The sequence below is a fragment of the Bufo bufo genome, chromosome 9 (assembly GCF_905171765.1).
Source record: "Bufo bufo chromosome 9, aBufBuf1.1, whole genome shotgun sequence".
NCBI classification, from domain to species: domain Eukaryota; kingdom Metazoa; phylum Chordata; class Amphibia; order Anura; family Bufonidae; genus Bufo; species Bufo bufo.
In genome coordinates, this window is record NC_053397.1 from 222,728,404 (window position 1) to 222,752,901 (window position 24,498).

Consider the following 24,498-nt stretch of genomic DNA (forward strand, 5'->3'; position numbering starts at 1 on the left):
CGGAGCCTCTAGGTGCTAATGACGCCCACATAGCACCTAGAGGCTCATTAGCATATTTATAAAAGTTAGTTTTTTAGCAAAACCGCTGCCCCACAAGTGATTATAGTAGGATGGTTGGCCAGAGCAGACACTAGCAGATCGCTAGTGTCTGCCAGCTAATTATGTCATATGAAGTGATAGAAACCCTTTAACCCTTTCTGGACCACTGCCAAACATGTATGGCGGAAGTCCAATATGTAAACGTGGCACCTGCTTAGAAGCCGAGCAGGCACTATAACCTCTGCTGTTTTACAAAGTAGGCATCTTGTGCTAATGTCTGTGATCAATTGTGACCACGGCATTTGAGTCTTTTCCCAGGACAGCTGCCCTCCCATGGTCCAAATGGCTCCCCTGCACTGAGATCGGGAAACCATTCATTTGCTGTGGTAGCCTGGAGCTTGTTAGAGTCTCTGGTAATGTTCCTATGGAGCTCTACTTGTGCCAGGGCTCCTTCGGAACACAATGAAACTCCCATAGGCTGCAATGGTTATTCATTGCAGTCTATGGGAGAAGTGATCAGATGATCACATGTTCAAGTCCCCTAGTGGGACTTTAAAAAAGAAAAAAAGTGTATAAAAAAAAATATAATAATTCAAATCGCCCCCTTTTCCCCATTTCAAAAATAGAAAATAAAAAATAAAGATCATTGGTATTGCTATGTCCCAGGTCGCCTGTACTATTAAAAGTTAAACATATTTATCCCATACAGTGTAACAGAAGAAATCACAATGGCTGATTCACTATTTTTTTCATTGCTTTACCTACCCAAAAAAAGTGAATAAAACGTTATACACACGCATGGCATCAACCTCCCCACTACATTGTATGTAATATAACATGGTGCCATTAGTAAGTATGACTAACCCTCCCACCCCCCCTTCCCCCTCGCCTATCCAAAAAGGAATAAGCCCTCATACAGCTATGTAAAATAAAAAGTTATGGCTTTAGGAAAGCAGAAAGGAAAAACTACAAGTACCTGAAGGGGTTAAGATACTGTTATGTTGGCTTCCTAATAATCATTGTGCAATGGTGACATAACTGTGTTAATTGCCCAAGGTTTTGTACATGCGAACAGCAGCTGTGACCTCCCGTATAATCACATGACCCTGAAGATCTGCATTATTCTAACCTGAGATTTCCTCCTTCTCTCATCCAGGCCTTGCTCTCTATGGAGGATGAGACTGAAAATCCGGACGACAGTGTCTTCTACCAAGTCCAGTCCTTGTTTGGCCATTTAATGGAAAGCAAACTTCAGTACTATGTCCCGGAGAACTTTTGGAAGGTGATTTCTGCATTCAGATCGCTGTAGATGTATGAGTATCGTCAGTCCAGTACATTTTAGGAGAACCTCTTGGTTCTTCCGATTTTCTTCTTTTTTTTTTTTTTAAGGAAAATACTTATTAGTACTATATTTATAGTTCTCGTGCATTATCCTGATATGTGACTTGGAATCTTTAGATCTTCAAGATGTGGAACAAAGAGCTGTATGTCCGAGAGCAGCAGGACGCCTACGAATTCTTCACAAGTCTCATAGATCAGATGGATGAATATCTAAAGGTACTGGACAATTTTCCCATGAACACCAAACGTTGCATCAAATGCGATTCTGAACCCTTAACCCCTTTAAGTGTCTTACATAAAGATTACGGTAATATATTGATATGACCTTATGTTTTGTCTTCCATCTACAGAAAATGGGGCGCGATCAGCTCTTTAAGAACACCTTCCAAGGGATCTACTCCGACCAAAAGATCTGTAAGGATTGTCCTCACAGGTGAGTGCTTGGGAGCAGACATTACACACAGGGTGTTGAAAACCCATCCACATCTACTGCACTGGAAATTGCTGAGGATTTGTAGAATCCACATAGCCAATCTGCCGAAACTCTGCCACGTGTAAACACTGCTTTATCCTCGCTGAATGCTGTGTAACTGTGTTTTAATATAAATGTGTGTTTATTACAGATATGAACGAGAGGAAGCATTTATGGCTTTGAATTTAGGGGTCACCTCCTGCCAGAGCCTTGATATTTCCCTTGATCAATTTGTGAGGGGAGAGGTGCTTGAGGGGAGTAATGCATATTACTGTGAAAAGTGCAAGGAAAAGGTGAGCGTGCGAAATACACATTCATTTCAGTTGAATGAAATTTATCTGCAGATAAGTTCACAAACTTTTTTTTTTGTTTGAAGTCATCCTGAGTTACAGCCTTCTATTATACTTCAGAGCTGCATTCTATTCTATTCTGCTGGTGCAGTCACTGTGTACATACTTTACTTATCCTGTACTGATCCTGAGTTACATCCTGTATTATACTCCAGAGCTGCACTCACTATTCTGCTAGTGCAGTCACTGTGTACATGCATTACTTATCCTGTACTGATCCTGAGTTACATCCTGTATTATACTTCAGAGCTGCATTCTATTCTGCTGGTGCAGTCACTGTGTACATACATTACTTATCCTGTACTGATCCTGAGTTACATCCTGTATTATACCCCAGAGCCGCACTCACTATTCTGCTGGTGCAGTCACTGTGTACATACATTACTTATCCTGTATTATACTCCAGAGCTGCGCTCACTATTCTGCTGGTGGAGTCACTGTGTACATACATTACTTATCCTGTACTGATCCTGAGTTACATCCTGTATTATACTTCAGAGCTGCATTCTATTCTGCTGGTGCAGTCACTGTGTACATACATTACTTATCCTGTACTGATCCTGAGTTACATCCTGTATTATACCCCAGAGCCGCACTCACTATTCTGCTGGTGCAGTCACTGTGTACATACATTACTTATCCTGTATTATACTCCAGAGCTGCACTCACTATTCTGCTGGTGGAGTCACTGTGTACATACATTACTTATCCTGTACTGATCCTGAGTTACATCCTGTATTATACTCCAGAGCTGCACTCACTATTCTGCTGGTGCAGTCACTGTGTACATACATTACTTATCCTGTACTGATCCTGAGTTACATCCTGTATTATACTCCAGAGCTGCACTCACTATTCTGCTGGTGCAGTCACTGTGTACATACATTACTTATCCTGTACTGATCCTGAGTTACATCCTGTATTATACTCCAGAGCTGCACTCACTATTCTGCTGGTGCAGTCACTGTGTACATACATTACTTATCCTGTACTGATCCTGAGTTACATCCTGTATTATACTCCAGAGCTGCACTCACTATTCTGCTGGTGCAGTCACTGTGTACATACATTACTTATCCTGTACTGATCCTGAGTTACATCCTGTATTATACTCCAGAGCTGCACTCACTATTCTGCTGGTGGAGTCAATGTATACATATATTACATTATTTATCCTGTACTGATCCTGCATTACATCCTGTGTTATATTCCAGAGCTGCACTCTTAGTTTAGCTCAGAATTGTAAGTTGTCTGTGTTTTCATTCAGCACAGAGCTTTCTCTGGTTACTTGCATTCCGGTAAATGTCAATTTAAGGGTCCATTCACATGTCCGCAATTTCGTACCCATTGCGGACCCATTATTTTCTATCCCGGACACGGAATTGCTGACCCACACTTCCGGGTCTGCAATTCCGTTCCCGAAAAAAATAGAATATGTCCTATTCTTGTCCGCAATTGCGGACAAGAATAGGCATATTCTATTAATGTCGGCAATGTGCGGTCCGCAAAATGCGGAAACGCACATTGCCGCTGTCCGTGTTTTGCGGATCCATGGATCCGCAAAACACGTTACGGACGTCTGAATGGAACCTAACACTAGAGCTTGCTTTATAATCTGATATAGTGAAAAATAAGCACCACTGCTGCTTTGGTTTATAGTAATCCTTCTTGCTGATTGTTTCTCACCAGTAGCATAGTGGATGCTGCTTCTTATTCTTTAAAATAAAATGTTTGTCTTTAGCACAAATGAAAGTTTTCTTAATCCACTGTCCAATAAATAATGTAGTTTTAACTCTTTTGCCACCTGGAATGTAACATGTTGTTTCCTCCAGAGGACGACGGTGAAGAGAACATGCATCAAGTCTCTGCCCAGTGTTCTAGTCATTCACTTGATGAGGTTTGGATTTGACTGGGAAAGTGGACGCTCCATAAAATATGATGAGCAGATCAAGGTGGGTTACTGGTGAGCAAACACAGTGGGTTTGGTTAAAGTTGAAGGAGGGCGTTGGCTGTACACGTCTGTCTATTGCTTTCTCTAGTTCCCTTGGTTGCTAAACATGGAGCCGTACACCGTGTCCGGCATGGCTCGTCAGGACTCCTCCTCAGAAGTGGGAGACAACGGGAGGCACATGGACCCCAGTGGAGGCTCCCCGCGAAAGAAAGTGGCCCCGACAGAGAACTACGAGCTGGTTGGTGTGATTGTGCACAGTGGTCAGGCTCATGCTGGTCACTACTACTCCTTCATTAAAGATCGCAGGTAATTCAAATCAAGACTGTTGTATGATGCAAGAATTACCGCTGCATCCATGTCTCATTGCTGCTTATGTTCTGGTGCAGGAGCTGCGGGAAAAGCAAGTGGTTCAAGTTCAATGACACTGTGGTGGAGGAGTTCGATCTTAACGATGAGACCATTGAGTATGAATGCTTCGGTGGGGAGTACAGACCAAAGGTCTATGACCAGTGTGAGTTACTGGGCCTTTCTAACGAATATCCAAGGGGCAGGAGGTAACGCTTAACTGACCGTTGACCTTTCTTCTGTGCAGCCAACCCATACCCGGATGTGCGCCGGCGCTACTGGAACGCCTACATGCTTTTCTACCAACGTGTGTCCGACCAGAACTCTCCAGTTTTACCAAAGAAGAGCAGAGTCAGCGTTGTGCGCCAGGAGGCCGAGGATCTCACCCTGTGAGTTTTACTCCCCTGCAGACAACATAACTGTGGGTAAAGGGTAAAGTCAGGTTGTCTTCCAGCACTGGGTCCTGAGTTCTAGTCTTACCAGGGGCAATATGTAACAATGTAGTTATTATATAAAGGATGTCCTGCCTTCTAGATCTGCGCCCTCATCACCTGACATTTCACCCCAGTCCTCGCCTCGACCTCACCGGACCAATGACCGCCTCTCTATATTAACCAAGCTGGTGAGAAAGGGGGAGAAGAAAGGTCTTTTTGTGGAGAAGATGCCTCTGAGGATATACCAGGTAGTGAGCCGTGCAGCTTGCTGGGGTGTCTGTTTTGTGGTGTTATCTTGCTTCTTCAATAGAGGAAAACATTATATATGGTCTAAGCCTCGTCTATGATCAAATCGGAGACTTTCAGCCAATATATTTTGATCCTTTCATTGGTTGCTGAAGGCACATATAGTGTGCTGCTCCTAGTCACCTCTATGTGCGGGGTCTGCTCTCCTGAAGGTAGATGCCCAACGGCATAGGTAGGTTTAGAGTAGGACCTGCTGACTGAGACCACCTTGGTGCTGGTAGGCGGGCACAGATGTGTTTTGATCCAAATATATTGGCTGAGTCTCAGATTTTATCAGATCAGAATGAGGGCTATGGCAATATATAATGTTTGCATCTATTGTGTAAGTGCATTATTTTCTCAGATTTTTCTTTTATAAATGTATCTATTCACATCCACATATTAATTTATCATATTGGACAGGATGTTTTGTATCTTTTTCTGTGTTTTTTTTTATTTCTTTCTTTCTTGTAGAAATGCAAGGTTGGGAGACCTTGCTTTTAGCTGTGTTAGATGTCATTGTAGTCTCCGGATGTTGGATTATGTTTGTAAGGCCTCTTTCACATGCGTGACTGATTAGGTCTGGGTGCGTTCAGGGAAACTCGCACCATTTTGCAAGCAAATTCAGTCAGTTGTTCAGCTTATTCCGCGCAGGTGCAATGCGTTTTGATGCGTTTTTCACGCACGTTATAAAAAAACTGAAGGTTTACAAACAACATCTCCTAGCAACCATCAGTGAAAAACACATCGCATCCGCACTTGCTTCCGGATGCAATGCATTTTTCACTGAAGCCCTATTCACTTCTATGGGGCCAGGTCTGCTTGTAATACACAGAATATAGAACATGCTGCATTTTTCACGCAACGCAGAACTGATGCGTGAAATAAAGCGCTCATGTACACAGACCCATTGAAATGAATGGGTCAGGATTCAGTGCGGGTGCTATGCGTTCACGTCACGCATTGCACGCGCACGGAAAACTCGCTTGTGTGAAAGGGGCCTAAAATGAACTTTTTCTGTTTCTTTTACAGATGGTAAGAGATGAAAATCTGAAGTTTATGAAGAACAGAGACATTTACAACAGCGACTATTTCAGTTTTGTGCTCTCTCTGGCGTCTGTGAATGCTGTAAGTAGCTCATGATGTGTTTTTACGAGGACTTATGAAATCTTGTACTTACACTCGTCAGCAGGTGGCATACTTCATTATTGCTTTTCTGTTCCTACAGACAAAGTTGAAGCATCCAAACTACTCCTCAATGGCCAAAGCGAGTGCACAGCTGGCCATCCAGTTCCTCCTCCATACCTATCTGCGGACAAAAAGGAAACTCCGGTAAGGATCCAGACTCCCCCCTGTCATGTTATGGAATCACTTTTCAATTTGTATCATGCAGTATCCTGTGTGATTTGGTTGCAGGGTAGACACCGAGGAATGGATTGCAACCATTGAGGCCTTGGTTTCTAAGAGCTGTGAAGCCTGCCAGTGGCTTGTGGAATATTTTGTCGGATCAGAAGGCAGGGAACTCGTCAAGTAAGTCTGAAGTGAATCCTCACCTTTTAGTCATCATATTTATTTTTTAGTAAAAAGTGCTGATTAACTTCTTAATTTATCGTTAGGGTGTCTGGAGCTTTGCTCTCTTGTCACAAAGCTCCAAAACTCCTGCATAGACATAGAGGTACAAGTTAAAATTCTGTCTACCTGCAGCCACCATTAGGGGGAGCTCACCGTCATGTGTAGTATAACAGTATTCTATGAGCTCCTTCTAGTGGTGGCTACAAGGAGACAGCACATTACACATGAATATATGTCTAATAAGTATTTTATTTACCCCACGTTATCCCACACAGGGTATTTCTGCTGGAGTGCGGTGTCCGAGAGGTCAGATGCGCTGTGGCCACTATTCTGGAAAAGACACTTGATGGCGCTTTACTTCACAAAGATAAGGTAATGAGTGTTGTAATATGCACTCCTAAGGGTACTAGAGACCCTAAACTCCCATGTCATGTCTGCATTTGGTGATGCAGGTTAATGGAGTCCATCAGCTGATAGAGATGCTGCTCAGTCTGCTGGACAAGGATGTGCCCGAGAACTGCAAGAACTGCGCTCAGTACTTCTTCCTCTTCAACAACTTTGTACAAAAGGTAAATTTTAAACTTCATGACATGCTCAGGTCCACAAGATGTGCAAAAATATTCAGTTTGGATTATGTCCGGTTATGGGAGTGTCTAGAAATCAATCTGTCTGATCGTCATTTGACTGCTGGGATCCCCAGAATGCGTAAAGGGAATGTGTCATCAGAAAATGACCTGCTGTTTAAATCACTTTTTGATGTTATTTTTGATTTTCCACTTTTTATATTTAAGCTAAAACCACAAATCCTGCAGTTTTCACACTTGCCACTATGTCTAATAATTGCCACCACTTCTTGGTTTGTACTGATTACTTTACTGCGGTTAACTCATTCTAATCCTGCCTGTAATGATCCACCATTCACAGTAGGTGATTGTGAAATCCTATCTACCCTATTCTTTCCTTGTACAATGACCTCCACACAGCACGCCTAGAAAACTCAAAAAGATCCCCTCCTGACCATTGTATCTATGGCCCATGTGGCTGCCATAAAGAAATATTATTTTTTTTATGCTTTGTAAATGCTGTTAAGAACAGCACAGGCAAGATGGCCGTCCCCATAATTATATTCAGGAAATAAAATAAAAAATTTAAATCAGAAATAAAAACACATTAGAAAAAAAAGCAGATCTGGTTTTAACGGGTAGATAAAATTTTTGGTGACACATTTCCTTTAACCACCTCCCGACCGCCTAACGCACGGATGCGTCCGGAAGGTGGTTGATTCATTCCTCCTGGACGCATCCGTGCGTCATCTCGCGAGACGCGAGATTTCCTGTGAACGCGCGCGCTCACAGGAACGGAAGGTAAGAGAGTTGATCTCCAGCCTGCCAGCGGCGATCGTTCGCTGGCAGGCTGGAGATGTGATTTTTTTTTTTTTTTTTTAACCCCTAACAGGTATATTAGACGCTGTTATGATAACAGCGTCTAATATACCTGCTACCTGGTCCTCTGGTGGTCCCCTTTGTTTAGATCGACCACCAGAGGACACAGGCAGCTCAGTAAAGTAGCACCAACCACCACTACACTACACTACACCCCCCCCCCCCCCCCCCCCGGTCACTTATTAACCCCTGATCACCCCAGATCACCCCATATAGACTCCCTGATCACCCCCCTGTCATTGATAACCCCCTGTAAAGCTCCATTCAGAGGTCCGTATGAATTTTACGGATCCACTGATAGCTGGATCGGATCCGCAAAACACTTACGGACGTCTGAATGGAGCCTTACAGGGGAGTGATCAATGACTGTGGTGATCACCCCATATAGGCTCCCTGATCACCCCCCTGTCATTGATCACCCCCCTGTCATTGATCACCACCCTGTAAGGCTGCATTCAGACGTCCGGATGAATTTTACGGATCCACTGATAGATGGATCGGATCCACTGATAGATGGATCGGATCCGCAAAACACATACGGATGTCTGAATGGAGCCTTACAGGGGAGTGATCAATGACGGAGGTGATCACCCCATATAGACTCCCTGATCACCCCCCTGTCCAGGGGCGTAGCTAGAAATGCATGGGCCCATAGCAAAAAAATTTATGGGCCCTCCCCTAAATAGTGCCAACCACAGATCCCCCTCCCCTAAATAGTGCCATCCACAGATCCCCCTCCCCTAAATAGTGCCATCCACAGATCCCCCTCCCCTAAATAGTGCCATCCACAGATCCCCCTCCCCTAAATAGTGCCATCCACAGATCCCCCTCCCCTAAATAGTGCCATCCACAGATCCCCCTCCCCTAAATAATGCCATCCACAGATCCCCCTCCCCTAAACAGTGCCATCCACAGATCCCCCTCCCCTAAATAGTGCCATCCACAGATCCCCCTCCCCTAAATAGTGCCATCCACAGATCCCCCTCTCCTAAATAGTGCCATCCACAGATCCCTCTCCCCTAAATAGTGCCATCCACAGATCCCTCTCCCCTAAATAGTGCCATCCACAGATCCCTCTCCCCTAAATAGTGCCATCCACAGATCCCTCTCCCCTAAATAGTGCCATCCACAGATCCCTCTCCCCTAAATAGTGCCATCCACAGATCCCCCTCCCCTAAATAGTGCCATCCAGATTCCCCTCCCCTAAATAGTGCCATCCACAGATCCCCCTCCCCTAAATAGTGCCATCCACAGATCCCCCTCCCCTAAATAGTGCCATCCACAGATCCCCCTCCCCTAAATAGTGCCATCCACAGATCCCCCTCCCCTAAATAGTGCCATCAACAGATCCCCCTCCCCTAAATAGTGCCATCAACAGATCCCCCCCCCCTCCCCTAAATAGTGCCATACACAGATCCCCCCCCCTCCCCTAAATAGTGCCATACACAGATCCCCCTCCCCTAAATAGTGCCATACACAGATCCCCCTCCCCTAAATAGTGCCATACACAGATCCCTCTCCCTTAAACAGTGCCATACACAGATCCCCCCCCTCCCCTAAATAGTGCCATCCACAGATCCCCCTCCCCTAAATAGTGCCATCAACAGATCCCCCCCTCCCCTAAATAGTGCCATCAACAGATCCCCCCCCTCCCCTAAATAGTGCCATCAACAGATCCCCCCCTCCCCTAAATAGTGCCATACACAGATCCCCCCCTCCCCTAAATAGTGCCATACACAGATCCCCCCCCTCCCCTAAATAGTGCCATACACAGATCCCCCTCCCCTAAACAGTGCCATCCACAGTATCAGGTGCCTCCCCCCCCCATGTGCCAGTCAGTATCAGGTGCCAACCCCCCCCCCTCCAGGTGCCAGTATCAGGTCAGGTACCAACCCCCCTCCCCCCATGTGCCAGTATCAAGTGCCCCCCGCTCCCCCCATGGCAGTAACAGTCGGGTATTAAAAAATAAACACTTCTACTTACCTCCATGTCAGCGATGCGATGCAGCCTCTTCCTGTGTCCCGCTCTGTATGTCCATATATGGAGTCACTGCTTGTATTTCAGAAAAGGTTTCTGCTGGGATTCGAACCCACGACCTTTCTGTATCAGAGGCAGAGCAGCTAACCACAAGAGAAGCCTTGCTGCTGACTGAAAAGTTATGAGACTTCTACTGTTATAGCTGGCTAAGTGTACATCTATACACATGACAGCTGCTTATATATTGAGATATAGCAGTGCTGAGTGTGTTGGGATAGCTGTCACATAGAGATATAGCAGTGCTGGGTGTGTTGGGGCAGCTGTCATATGTATAGATGTACACTTAGCCAGCTATAACAGTAGAAGTGTCAAATTTTTTCAATCAGTTGCAATGCCTCCTTTATGGTTGCGAGGGTAAATGCTTTGCCTCTGATACACTCATACATTGGAGGTTGTGGGTTCGAATCCCCGACACATCAGGAGACTTTAGAATATAAGATTAGAGCACATTAGCGAGGGGGCCCTGAACATTAAGACATCGATATTTAACTAACTTGAAAATAAACTGTCGGGCCCCGAAGCAGCTGCTTCCCCGGTAGTTACGCCACCTCCTGGCTGCCTGTGTGTAGTGTCTGTGTGTGTGTTAATAAAAAAAAAATGAATGCGGTCGGACTGGCCCCCTAGTGGCGTAGGGCCCCATAGCCACTGCTATGGTTGCTATGGCGATCCCTACGCCACTGCCCCTGTCATTGATAACCCCCTGTAAGGCTCCATTCAGAGGTCCGTATGAATTTTACGGATCCACTGATAGATGGATCGGATCCGCAAAACACTTACGGACGTCTGAATGGAGCCTTACAGAGGAGTGATCAATGACGGAGGTGATCACCCCATATAGACTCCCTGATCACCCCCCTGTCATTGATCACCCCCCTGTAAGGCTGCATTCAGATGTCCGTATGATTTTTACGGATCCACTGATACATGGATCGGATCCGCAAAACACATACGGACATCTGAATGGAGCCTTACAGGGGGGTGATCACCCCATATAGACTCCCTGATCACCCCCCTGTCATTGATCACCCCCCTGTCAGGCTGCATTCAGATGTCCGTATGATTTTTACGGATCCACTGATACATGGATCGGATCCGCAAAACACATACGGACATCTGAATGGAGCCTTATAGGGGGGTGATCAATGACAGGGGGGTGATCACCCCATATAGACTCCCTGATCACCCCCCTGTCATTGATCACCCCCCTGTCAGGCTGCATTCAGATGTCCGTATGATTTTTACGGATCCACTGATACATGGATCGGATGTAGAAATATCTTGGCAAAAGACAACTTTTCCCATTTTTTTTTTTTTTTATACAAAGTTGTCTTTTGCCAAGATATTTATCTCACCCAGCATGGGTATATGTAAAATGACACCCCAAAACACATTCCCCAATTTCTCCTGAATACTGAGATACCTCATGTGTGACACTTTTTTGCAGCCTAGGTGGGCAAAGGGGCCCACATTCCAAAGAGCACCTTTCGGATTTCACCGGCCATTTTTTACAGATTTTGATTTCAAACTACTTACCACACATTTGGGCCCCTAGAATGCCAGGGCAGTATAACTACCCCACAAGTGACCCCATTTTTGAAAGAAGACACCCCAAGGTATTCGCTGATGGGCATAGTGAGTTCATGGAAGTTTTTATTTTTTGTCACAAGTTAGTGGGATATGAGACTTTGTAAGAAAAAAAAAAAATCATCATTTTCCGCTAACTTGTGACAAAAAATAAAAAGTTCTATGAACTCACTATGCCCATCAGCGAATACCTTAGGGTGTCTACTTTCCGAAATGGGGTCATTTGTGGGGTGTTTGTACTGTCTGGCCATTGTAGAACCTCAGGAAACATGACAGGTGCTCAGAAAGTCAGAGCTGCTTCAAAAAGCGGAAATTCACATTTTTGTACCATAGTTTGTAAACGCTATAACTTTTACCCAAACCATTTTTTTTTTTTTACCCAAACATTTTTGCAAAATTTTACAACTGAAAGTAAAAAATGTCATTTTTTTGGCAAAAAAATCGTTAAATTTCGTTTAATAACAAAAAAAGTAAAAATGTCAGCAGCAATGAAATACCACCAAATGAAAGCTCTATTAGTGAGAAGAAAAGGAGGTAAAATTCATTTGGGTGGTAAGTTGCATGACCGAGCAATAAACGGTGAAAGTAGTGTAGGTCAGAAGTGTAAAAAGTGGCCTGGTCTTTCAGGGTGTTTAAGCACTGGGGGCTGAGGGGGTTAAATAAGGTGGCTCCGGAGCTCGGAAAGTGAAGTGCCCGTTGCAGTCAATGACTGATTTTGCAGTCTCTGAAGAGAGCGGAGCCAACAGCAGTCATCAGTGGGACATTGATCATCTGTCAGGAGACCCCCTGTAAATCTGTACATTGTAATAGGAGTAATAGTCTAATCTGTAATTCTCCCCCACACAGCAGGGAGTGCGAGCTGTGGAGCTACTACTAAAGTACTCAGCTGTGCGACATTTCATCAGCTTCCTGCTCGGGCCCAATCGGAAGAACAACCAGGTAACCAAATGTTGTATATCTTCATACAGAGGCTCTATACATTGTCCCGCCATGTGTATTCTCAGTAATATAACTATTTTCCTATCACTGTGCTCCTGGAACAAACCATTGTTTACATGTATTCACAGAATCGCCGCTGGAGCCCGGCACAAGCTCGAGAGTTTGGCTACTTGCACAATACAATCGCACTGCTAGTCCTATATTCTGACATTTCCCCCCATCGGACCGTAGGTAATAAATGCTCATGTTTTTAGCACAATTTTAGGGGGCCGGCCGCACTGGCCTCCAATGAGTTAAATACAGGGGAGGGGGGGGGATGGTCTGCTGCCTGGCAGCACCTGCCAGGCAGCAGGGGGCAGTCATGTACACAGTTCTTTTAGTATATTCTAACTTGAAGCGTCCCCATCACCATGGGAACGCCTCTGTGTTAGAATAAACTGTCGGATCTGAGTTTCACGATCTAACTCAAATCCGATGGTATATTCTAACATAGAGGCGTTCCCATGGTGATGGGGACGCTTCAAGTTAAAATATACCATCGGATTGGAGAAAACTCCGATCTGATGGTATATCTGACTTTGCATAGAAAGTCAATGGGGGACGGATCCGTTTGCAATTGCACCATATTGTGTCAACGTCAAACGGATCCGTCCCCGTTGACTTGCATTGTAAGTCTGGACGGATCCGTTTGGCTCCGCACGGCCAGGCGGACACGAAAACGATGCAAGCTGCGTTCGGGTGTCCTCTTGCTGAGCGGAACGGAGGCCAAACGGTGCCAAACTGATGCATTCTGAGCGGATCCGCATCCACTCAGAATGCATTGGGGCTGTATGGATCTGTTCGGGGCCGCTTGTGAGAGCCTTCAAACGGAACTCACAAGCGGAACCCCAAACGCAAGTGTGAAAGTAGCCTTATACTCCAGAGCTGCACTCACTATTTTGCTGGTGCAGTCACTGTGCACATACATTACTTATCCTGTATTATACTCCAGAGCTGCACTCACTATTCTGCTGGTGCAGTCACTGTATACATACATTACTTATCCTGTATTATACTCCAGAGCTGCACTCACTATTCTGCTGGTGCAATCACTGTGTACATACATTACTTATCCTGTACTGATCCTGAGTTACATCCTGTATTATACTCCAGAGCTGCACTCACTGATCTGCTGGTGCAGTCACTGTGCACATACATTACTTATCCTGTACTGATCCTGAGTTACATCCTGTATTATACTCCAGAGCTGCACTCACTATTCTGCTGGTGCAGTCACTGTGTACATACATTACTTATCCTGTACTGATCCTGAGTTACATCCTGTATTATACTCCAGAGCTGCACTCACTGATCTGCTGGTGCAGTCACTGTGTACATACATTACTTATCCTGTACTGATCCTGAGTTACATCCTGTATTATACTCCAGAGCTGCACTCACTATTCTGCTGGTGCAGTCACTGTGTACATACATTACTTATCCTGTACTGATCCTGAGTTGCATCCTGTATTATACTCCAGAGCTTTATTCAAAATGATGCTGCCTGTTATTGGAAACAGCCACCCTAACAGCTGAGCTCCTGTAATTCAGTGGTGTGGAACATCAGAGCTAGCTTTGTGTGGGCATTAAGCACAGAAGGATGTACTTGGAGATTTCACTTCTGGGGTCTGCTGAAATAAAGGTGCAGCTCTGAGGTATAATACAGGCTGTGACTCTTTCTGTAGTAAACCTCACTGCTCTCTAACCACACTGTGACCTTCTGATTGCTTTAGCTCCCAGTGCTTCCAAGCCTCAGCCTCTGGCCAGTACACGCGGTCCTCTACTGCCGCTCCATTCTGAGGTGGAAACGCTTATGTTCATGCAGGATGGCAAGCCGTACTTGCTGGAGGTGGGTAGCTGCGTGTGCATGTATGTTGGGGGGTTTGTGTGTTTTGGGGTTCGCTCATCAGTCCTAGCATCCTCTTGCAGGTGATGTTTGCGATGCGGGAGCTGCCCGGGTCCCTCTCCGTTCTCATTGAGATGCTGGGTTATTGCTGCTTTTGCAACGAGCGGTTCTCCCTCATTGCTCTGAACTTCATTAAGGTAAGTGACGCTGCCCTGGTGGCGTTGCCTAAACACGCGTCCTGCAGCTCAGAGCACGGAAAACCCGGAGGCACAGCAGCCAGTTACTGGAGTTTTCTGAGATGAAAGACCTAACAGCAGAGCAGCACAAGAGTCCTGGGCGGCTCCATACTATGGACCTAGGAGACTCTGTGCTGCCATCATCGGCTGATACTAATAATACGATGTTGTCGCTCCTTTCCTCCAGAACCAGCTGGAATCGGCCCCCCCTCATGAGCTGAAGAACATGTTCACCCTCCTGCATGAGATCCTGGTACGTACCTGCTGTGGAAAGTATGACCTCCCAAACCTTTGTAGATTATCATGAGACTCCCTGACATTTTCCTGGTTTCTTCCCTTAAGGTGATTGAAGATTCCATCCAGCTGCAGAGGCTGAAGTTTGCCTTTGAGTCTGATGGTTTGCTGGGTGAGTAGTAACATCTAGACCAGCGTTCAGCAACATTACAGCTGTTGAGAAACTACAACTCCTAGTGTGTTCTTGGAACTCCCTTAGTGGATCGTGTAGTTGTAGTTTAACAACATCTGGAGGTCAGTGATCCCTGATTGAGCATCAGTGTCATTTTGTGGGCTGGACTTGGGGATGGTAGGGGTGATGCTTTTAAGCAGGGGCCATTAGGCATCTGGACTCTCGGCTTTTTCAAGCCATAAAATGTTGGGTGTAAAGGACTTCTTCTATGGTTCCCTTCAGGTTTGTATTTACTCCTCTGTTTCTTCCCTTTCCTCAGCATTAATGCATCACAGCAATCACATAGACAGCAGCCGCTGCTACCAGTGCGTGAAGTTCCTCGTCACTCTGGCCCAGAAGTAAGTCTGGATACTTTGTATGGATTGTAAGCTCTTTGAGTCAGACATCCCTTCCTCAAGTCGTGTTTAGGTGTGCATTGCACGAATTGTGGGAGAAATCAGGCTTGAAGGGGTTTTCCGTTAAAAAGGACATATCTCCTATCTACAAAATAAGGGTAGTTAGTGTGTGATCTGCGGGGTCCAACCGCTGGGGCCCAGATCAGATCATGAGAACGGAGCCCCGTGTTTCCCTGTTTGAATGGAGCAGTGATTGCACATGTCCACTGCTGCTCTATGAGACTGCCAGAGAGAAACCACCCCACTCCAGCTGTAGACATCTGTAATACAGCAGCAATATTGTTCCCTTAAAGGAGACATGCACCCCAAACCGAAATATCCCCATCCATGAGATTACTGAGGTGCCTTCTCCATCCTGACCATTGACAACAAGTACTAGGAATAGAGTTGTCAGTCTTAATACTGGATTGCTTTTCTTCCACCAGTTTTAGGTGATCAGGTTTTATATGATCAAGGGGATCTGCTGCAGGGGAAATGTGTAAGGCAAAAGGTTTGCTGGGTCCTTCAGAGCAGGGGTCCATCTCTGCAAGTCTCACAGTGCCCCCATTTCAATCTGTTATCCCATAAGCCCCAATGTAGCACAGAAAGATGTGCACTATAAAGGCCAGGCCCATCCATCAGTACTTACCTGTTTTTGGTGACAGGTGCGCTGCTGCTAAGGAATATTTCAAAGAGAACTCTCAGCACTGGAGCTGGGCCGTGCAGTGGTTACAGAAGAAGGTGAGTAGCTATCTTCACCCCCCTTGTCTGTAAATGAGCCCCTCGCTGAAAAGATAAGACCACCAGTAGGGATGAGTGAATTTCAGATTTTAAAATTTGTTTTCGGTTCGGGTTGTGGTATAATGTGAATTGCGTTATGGATTCAGTTACCACGGACCATAACGCAATTCCTTTAGAGGCATTCCGTTATTCATTCCGTCATAATAGAAGTCTATGGCCTGCATAACGGATCCGTCCGGTTTACGTTATGCTGGAGTCCTCTCCTGCATAATGGAAACCAGAGGCTCTGTTATGCAGGCCATAGACTTCTATTATGACGGAATGCCTCTAAAGGAATTGCGTTATGGTCCGTGGTAACTGAATCCATAACGCAATTCACATTATACAACAACCCGAACCGAAAACTAATTTCAAAATATAAAAATTCGCTCATCCTTAGACACCAAATATTTGTAGTCTAGACATTTTAATGGTGTGGAGACATTGTAACAAGCTATCAGGACAGTGCTGTGTTTACCTCAGAGGATTGTCTAGACTGGATACAATAGTATCAACCCCCCCAGCTGTGTGAGCAGGACAGTTGTGGACTGCTTCCTTTCACTGACAGCATGCAGATATCTTAAAAATTATGAAAAATATTGCTGTGTTTTCTCTGGTCAGATGTCTGAGCACTGCTGGGCTCCACAGAGCAACGTGTCCAACGAGACATCAACCGCCAAAACCTTCCAGCGGACGATCTCTGCACAGGTAGCGGGCGGGGCTCAGATGGAAGGAGGGGGGTGGTTTGGGGTCACATTGTCTATGTGTACAATATCACCACTAACGGCCGTCTCCCCGCAGGACACCTTGGCCTATGCCACTGCCCTGCTGAACGAGAAGGAGCAGTCTGGAAGCAGCAATGGCTCGGAGAGCAGTCCGGCCAATGAGAATGGAGACAGGAGTATGCAGCAGGTGCGCAGCTCATGCCTCGCTCTGTGATTGTTCGAATGCATGGATAACGGGAGGAGATTTGTCAGTGCAATCGACTAGTTTCCAAATAGAGATGAAAAATCCAAAAATGTTTCCATTCTGATGGTTCTTAAGGGGTTAATAACGTCATTGCATTAAATAAGAATGGCGCCATATTAATGAAGGTGGCACAATTACCAGGTATTGGTCATGTGACCTGACAGTCCAGGCGCAGGGTTAACAAGTGCCCCGGTTAATGTCTCCTCATAGGGGCAACTAGAGAAGGACAAAATTGTTTTCTGATTTATTTGTATTTTTTTTTTTAAGGGCCCCGACTCTCCAATGATCCTTGGAGACCCAAAAAGTGACCTTGAGGACGTCGATCCTTGAATCCAGGTACAATCGATGAGATTCTCGCCACGCTGTGAAAACCGATGCACTTTGAAGACCACAAGGGGCTCATCTTGACATTTTCCTCCTGGAGCTGGCGGGTCACTGAGCGGCTGGACTCCAACCACAACAAACACACCGCCAAGGTCATTTCTGGAACGGTCGCAACAAGGAGAACTTTAATTGTATTGCTGCAAAAACAACGGATACAAAATATTTTTCTCAGAATTTTATTGTAAAAAAAGAGAAAGTGAAAACCCGGCTGAACTTTTTTTTTTTTCCTTTTTTTTTCGTGAGCATTAAAGGAGTGAATGTACAATTGTTGCTTTTTCTGTAATGCTGCGGAGAATTCTTTTTTTTTTTTTTTTTGGTTTTATACAAAGTGTAAGAAAAACCTTCGAGATGCGTCCGGCGACTTTTTAACCTTTCAATATTAGGAATATGAAAATGATGTATAAATACGTGGAAGAGACTAAAACTTGTACAAATTTAGTTTGGAATCAATCTTTTAAAGAAACAAAAACAAATCGAAACTTTGTATTTAATGTCTCCTATAATTTATATAGTGCCATAGGAAGAGACGTGTGGGCGATTGTCTCGTGTCATTTAAAGTGGAACTGGCGCTTATTCACAGTGGAGGTCACCAATCAAAAGCCGGAGATGCAATTGTGGGAGGGATCATGTAATCTCGCAGTGTCACATAAAATTGATGGATTTAAAGGGAACCCTTAAACATGATGTTTGAGCTGCAGGCAGCAGGAGGAGCTGAGAAGGCTGATGTGTAGTTTTATTCATTTCTTTTCTTGCTCATTCTGGGCTTTGAAGTCCAGGAGGCGGTCCTGTCAGTGATTGACAGCCTTTCCTCTATTTCTGTGTATACAGAGAGAGCTGTCAATCACAGATAGGACCGCCTCCTGGACTTCAAAGCCCAAAAAGAGCAGGAATGTAATTGAATAAATGAAAAGTTTTACTACATTTTTCCCATAAAACTATACATCAGCTCTGTCTGTTCAGCTCCTCCTGCTCTATAACAGTGTTCAACGTGACAGGTTCCCTTTAAAGGCCCAGCTCGGACAAACGTCATCTTGTGATGTGTTGTAGATGAAGATTTGAGGATCTGATTGATAGTCAACAGTTTGGATCACCACTGAGAGGCGCTCTGTAGCGTTTCCAATCTGCATCATTCAGTTTTACTAGAAATCTCTGAATTTAATAATCTCAATAGTTTTGCAAATCAGTCATCGTTCAGACTCGTGGACTGATAATTTCCCCTTTTAAGAGATGGACTGGGCCGCTATACGGCACCATCACCGGCTGACACTTGGGTGTGACTAGTGTAATTCTGTGGCATAAGGTGTACTGTGCCTTATGCCTCATCTAAATCATCCCAGATTGCTGCATACAAATACCTCCATTGAGTATAGCACCAGAAACACGGGGGGGGAAAAAAATGCAAAAAGTCCTGGAGTTTGGTTAAAATGCATCCTGTAAGAGACGTGAATTTCTGTACGTTTCACATGCTCATTGTATAGATCACCAGATATTTTAATTTTTCAGTTTTTTTTCCTTTGTACATTTTTATGAGTTTTGCCTCAATCATGGAAACCTTGTGGGCAGTGTGCTTTGTATATTATCCACCTGTGTCACCAGCTGACGGCTACAAGGGCTTTATTCTGCAGGGGGCAGAGAACGCTGGTAGTCTTACTCCAGGGCCCTTGGACACGGCAGTTTGTGACCTTGTGTTATATTGCCACAGGTGCCCGTTTTTAAAAAGTGCTTTCCTTTTTATTTTTTCCTGAAAATAAAGAATTTGCAAAAAAAAAAAAAATCTACATTTAAAAGAATTTGCATCAAAATGTTTCAGAATTCTGTCCCCTTCACCACCACAGAACAGATCCACACTTTACATTCTGTTCTCCAGGTATAGCACACAGCCGGGCACCGTCCAAGCGTCTAACGCTTTTTTTGTTTCTACAGAGGATATTAATTATAACAAAGTCAATGCAGCAACTTCATTATCGTCAGCCACAGGACAAGGAACGGCCGCCATCTAGGCCCCACCTGTCATCCCTGCAGATATGTATGTATGTCTGTCTCATTGGCGCTGGTTACGCGGTAAGGGTTGTCACCTGTGCGCCTTTAAGACAAAGCTAACCGCAAACCAGACGCAGGTAAGTGTTACACCGAAAGAACGGCAATATTGCGACAACAGCTACTGATTGCAACAAAGTTGTAGTGGACAGTAACGTTGTTGCAACTTTTTCAATGGGCCGTTTTAGACGACTGTGTCCACCGCGGGAAAACGCACTGCATGTGGGAGCGTGATTTCCCAGACTGGACACTTCTGTGACAGAACCGCACGGCCTTATAATGCTGTGTGTCCCTGACCAACCGCCATTGTAATGATTTGTATATGTAGAATGGTGTCTGTACAAATTACAGCAGAGACACACTGCATTATAAATAGGGATGAGCGAATCAACTTCGGATGAAACATCTGAAGTTGATTCGCATAAAACTTTGTTCCAATACTGTACGGAGCGAGCGCTCCAATGAGCCGGTAATAACTTCATAAATTTGTACTGTAAAAAAACATTTCCCGAATCCGGGAAATGTTTTTTTAACACTAAAAATTAATTTATGAAGTTATTACATGAAGTCTCGCGAGTCTTTGCGAAGCAATAACTTTGGCTCATTGGAGCCAATACATTCTAATACTGTACAGAGCTCCTGCTCCGTACAGTATTGGAACAAAGTTTTATGCGAATCGACTTCGGATGTTTCATCCGAAGTCAATTCGCTCATCCCTAATTATAAATCATAAGGCCTTGCAGTCCTGTCACAGGAGCAGAGTTCACTACAGGAAGTCACGCTTGCACATGGAGCGCGTTTCACACAGTGAACACGCTCGTCTGAAATTTAGGCTTGGGCATTTTTTCCTGCACATGGTGAGTTTTGGTGTGGATTTTGCCCATTTCAATGAAAGGGTGAAATCTGGGATAAAAGCGCATTAAATCTGCACGTAATGCAAGACAGCCCGGGCCCGTGTGCAGGTAGGATCAGAGAAGGTGGCGCGTATACTCCTGTCCATGGGCTGTGACTGGTAATTACTTGAAGGAGGTGGAGTAGCGATACCAGGCACCGCTTCTGGCCAGGAGTGGCGCTGTTTCTATTAAAATAAAAAAAGATTTTCCTCATATCATAATCCCTTTTAAAGCGTAAATCAGGGAATTACTCAATAGTATATTATGGAATGACTACTTAATATAATATATTCCATGATATTTAAGGGGATGTCAGTTTTCTGATTACATTCTGAAGTGAGAAGGCGTGTGAAATGCTTAAACGGCGCATATCTTACTCCAACATGGCCATCGAAGCCCCCTGCAAACAGACTGCGGTGCCCAAGATGGCAGCGGTCACATGATTTACCCATGTGCCTGCCTTCTTGCATCCTTTAATTCAGTGCCTGCCCAGTAGAAGATGCAGCCAAGGACACAGTGGTGGTATCTTCTCATACAGCATCTGTGGGGGTGTAAGGGTAAGTAATGGGCTGCCATAGCATTTCATATGCCACTATATGTCATTTAAACAAAAAGTGGACAACCCCTGTAAGGTCGACAGAACGGGACAACTATCGGATGGGGGTGTGCCAACATTCCCCTCCCCCCATAATAAATTCCTGCAGTGGACATCCTCATAGTATTGGGGGGGGGGGGTTTGTCACTTGAGCAATTTCCTAAAAGGTTCCTGCAACTTAGAATTACCTGATTGTGTAACTTATTTAAGCAACTGCAAGACATGGAGCTGCTACTTTAAGTTGCTGCATTGACATCTGTACCTTTTTTATACTTCATTCATAGAACGCTCTCCATATTTCTGCTTTTTAGATTATTGCTTGGACATAACTGGAAATTGTCGGACCCCTGGCCGTATCATTGTGCAAAGTGAACTCCAGGTTCAGGGGTGTCTGATGTGAACGGGGGCCGGACAGGCGTGTTTATAGGTTTTGTGCCAATTGATTTTTATTAATTGTGTTGTATATTTTATTTTTGATTTGTTGCGCTGATATTTTAATTTTAAGGTCTTTTCCAATAAATGCAACATATTCTACAACGCTCCCGTCCTCGCCCAGGTGTGTGGTCTGCTTTATTCAGTTCGTCCAAGTCCCTGATTGCATGGTCTAGACTGATCTGGGCCTTTCAGAGAGCACCAAGTTTGAATCAGTTGCCCCCATTCCAACCATCAACCTCATTTTCTATCCTGGTCCTTAAAGGGCCAGACATTGCATATCATGTAGGCTGCAGAAAACAAGACCATGAAAGAAGTTCAAGGCACATCTGCAGTGACAACTTAGCAGAAAAGGAGATTTTTGTAGAACTTACCAGTAAAATCTCTTTCTCGCTCTTCATTGGGGGACACAGAGACCATGGTATAGCTATGTCCTCTAGGAGGCATTGACACTAGATAAAGCTGTTAGCTCCTGCCCTGGCAACTATACCCCCTCCAGCCTGGAGAGAGAGCTTCAGTTTGTGGAGAAGCATGGAACACCAACCATGCCAAGGACCCAACAGGGTTCAATCCAGCAACTGCCACAACTCTGGTCAAACAACAATACTGGGTGGGTGCTGTGTCCCCCAATGAAGAGCAAGAAAGATTTTACTAGTAAGTTATACAAAAATCTCCTTTTTTCGCCCATATTCATTGGGGGACACAGGAACCATGAGACGTCCAAAAGCAGTCCACAGGAGGGAAAACCACAGACCCATGGAAGCAAGCGTCCCTGCAGGCATCTAAGAAATTGCTGCCTGCAAGACCATGCGGCCCAAGGCAGCGTCTGCCGATGCAAAGTATGCACCTGGTAAAATTTTGTGAGCGTGTGTAAGGAGGGCCAAGTAGCCGCCTTACACAACTCTGCAGCCGAAGCGCGATTCCTCCGAGCCCAAGATGCACCCACCGCTCTAGTGGAGTGAGCGGTGACATGCCGCGGTATGCTTCAGCAATTGTCGACTGAATTTAGCGTGCGATTGCCACCTTGGAAGCCGCCAATCCCTTTCGAGGACCCTCCGGAATAACAAAAAGGGATCCATACGGCAGAAGGGACTGGAGGCTGCTAATAGATCTTAGAGCGCTCTAACAACATCCAAATGGTGTAACTCCTTTTCCTTAGGGTGTGAAGGAGATGGGCACAGTGAGGGAGGGAAGAACAATTTCCTCATTAATATGGAAGTCAGAGAGATGACCTTCAGAAGAAAAGAAGGGACAGGCTGGCGAACCACCTTGTCACTATGAATAACCAAACAAATATCCTGATGCAGCGTTTCCCCAGTCAAAGATATAAAGACCGGTTCGTCTCTATATATATAATATCCCCTGACGAACCGGTCTTTATATCTTTGACTGGGGAAACGCTGCATCAGGATATTTGTTTGGTGGTATTTCTTTAGTGGTATACTTATTCATGTATTCAGCAGGTTAATATAGCCATATATCCCCTTTTAACAACAATAGGGCTTAACAGGGGTATATAGATTAGGTACGAGGACAGGGAACCCCTACCATTAGGGGGTGTCCCTGGGCTGAGGTCTAGGGAGGGACGCATAGGGAACAATAGGCGTTTATTATCCGTTTCCCATTGTGGCTCTTAGGCCTCTTTCACATGGGCGTTGCGGGAACACCCACGATTTTTCCGCGCGAGTGCAAAACATTGTAATGCGTGAGAAAAATCGCGCATGTTTGGTACCCAAACTCGAACTTCTTCACAGAAGTTCGGGCTTGGGATCAGTGTTCTGTAGATGTTATAAGGGAAAATAATAGCATTCTGAATACAGAATACCAAGTAAAACAGCGCTGGAGGGGTTAAAAAAATAAAAATAATTTTAACTCACCTTAGTCCACTTGATCGCGATGCCGGCATCTCCTTCTGTCTCCTTTGCTGAACAGGACCTGTGGTGAGCGTCCATTACAGGTCAAGGACCTTTGATGTCACTCCGGTCATCACATGATCCATCACCATGGTAAAAGATCATGTGATGACCGGAGTGACGTCATCAAAAGGTCCTGTTCCTGTATTTAATGCTCACCACAGGTCCTATTTAACAAAGGAGATAGAAGGAGATGCCGGGCTACACGATCAAGTGGACTAAGGAGAGTTAAAATTTATTTTATTTTTTTAACCCCTCCAGCGCTGTTTTACTATGCATTCAGAATGCTATTATTTTCCCTTATAACCATGTTATAAGGGAAAATAATAATGATCGGGTCTCCAACCCGATAGTCCCCTAGCAACAGTGCGTGAAAAATCGCACCGCATCCGCGATTTTCACGCAATGCACAAGTGATGCGTGAAAATCACCGCTCATGTGAACAGCCCCATGGAAATAAATGGGTCGGTATTCAGTGCGGGTGCAATGCGTTCACCTCACGCATCGCATCTGCGCGGAATACTCGCCCATGTGAAAGGAGCCTTATTCTTAGTTTCTCTGGAATATTCATTGAGGGATATCCTCACCACCTCCTGAATGGCTATATCTACAAAACCGTGAGTAACCTCGGAATAATTCTTCAAAAGCTATTTTTTTGTTCTGAGACAATAAGTATTCCATCTGTATCTGTTTTCTTGACCCATAGCCCCATAACGCAGCAGAGGAGGGGGCCACCGAATTCA

At 45.0% G+C, this 24,498-nt stretch overlaps 1 protein-coding gene across 4 annotated transcripts in view; it reads left to right on the forward strand.

Annotated features, from left to right (window-relative positions):
• Nucleotides 1–19,659, forward strand: part of USP24 (ubiquitin specific peptidase 24) — an 83,545-nt gene extending 63,886 nt beyond the window's left edge. For 3 of the 4 annotated variants that reach the window (XM_040407815.1, XM_040407813.1, XM_040407814.1), the window contains exons 43-67: nucleotides 1,196–1,321; nucleotides 1,498–1,596; nucleotides 1,731–1,813; nucleotides 2,004–2,145; nucleotides 4,035–4,154; nucleotides 4,242–4,459; nucleotides 4,540–4,664; nucleotides 4,746–4,887; nucleotides 5,033–5,180; nucleotides 6,250–6,345; nucleotides 6,446–6,549; nucleotides 6,634–6,747; nucleotides 7,065–7,161; nucleotides 7,242–7,358; nucleotides 12,699–12,791; nucleotides 12,920–13,022; nucleotides 14,564–14,679; nucleotides 14,760–14,873; nucleotides 15,100–15,165; nucleotides 15,255–15,318; nucleotides 15,638–15,716; nucleotides 16,418–16,493; nucleotides 17,154–17,240; nucleotides 17,334–17,444; nucleotides 17,769–19,659. In XM_040407815.1, the coding sequence (XP_040263749.1) occupies nucleotides 1,196–1,321; nucleotides 1,498–1,596; nucleotides 1,731–1,813; nucleotides 2,004–2,145; nucleotides 4,035–4,154; nucleotides 4,242–4,459; nucleotides 4,540–4,664; nucleotides 4,746–4,887; nucleotides 5,033–5,180; nucleotides 6,250–6,345; nucleotides 6,446–6,549; nucleotides 6,634–6,747; nucleotides 7,065–7,161; nucleotides 7,242–7,358; nucleotides 12,699–12,791; nucleotides 12,920–13,022; nucleotides 14,564–14,679; nucleotides 14,760–14,873; nucleotides 15,100–15,165; nucleotides 15,255–15,318; nucleotides 15,638–15,716; nucleotides 16,418–16,493; nucleotides 17,154–17,240; nucleotides 17,334–17,444; nucleotides 17,769–17,831 (2,703 nt within the window). In that variant the 3' untranslated portion in view covers nucleotides 17,832–19,659. The other variant, XM_040407816.1, reaches the window with a different exon arrangement.
• The last annotated feature ends 4,839 nt before the right edge of the window (nucleotides 19,660–24,498 follow it).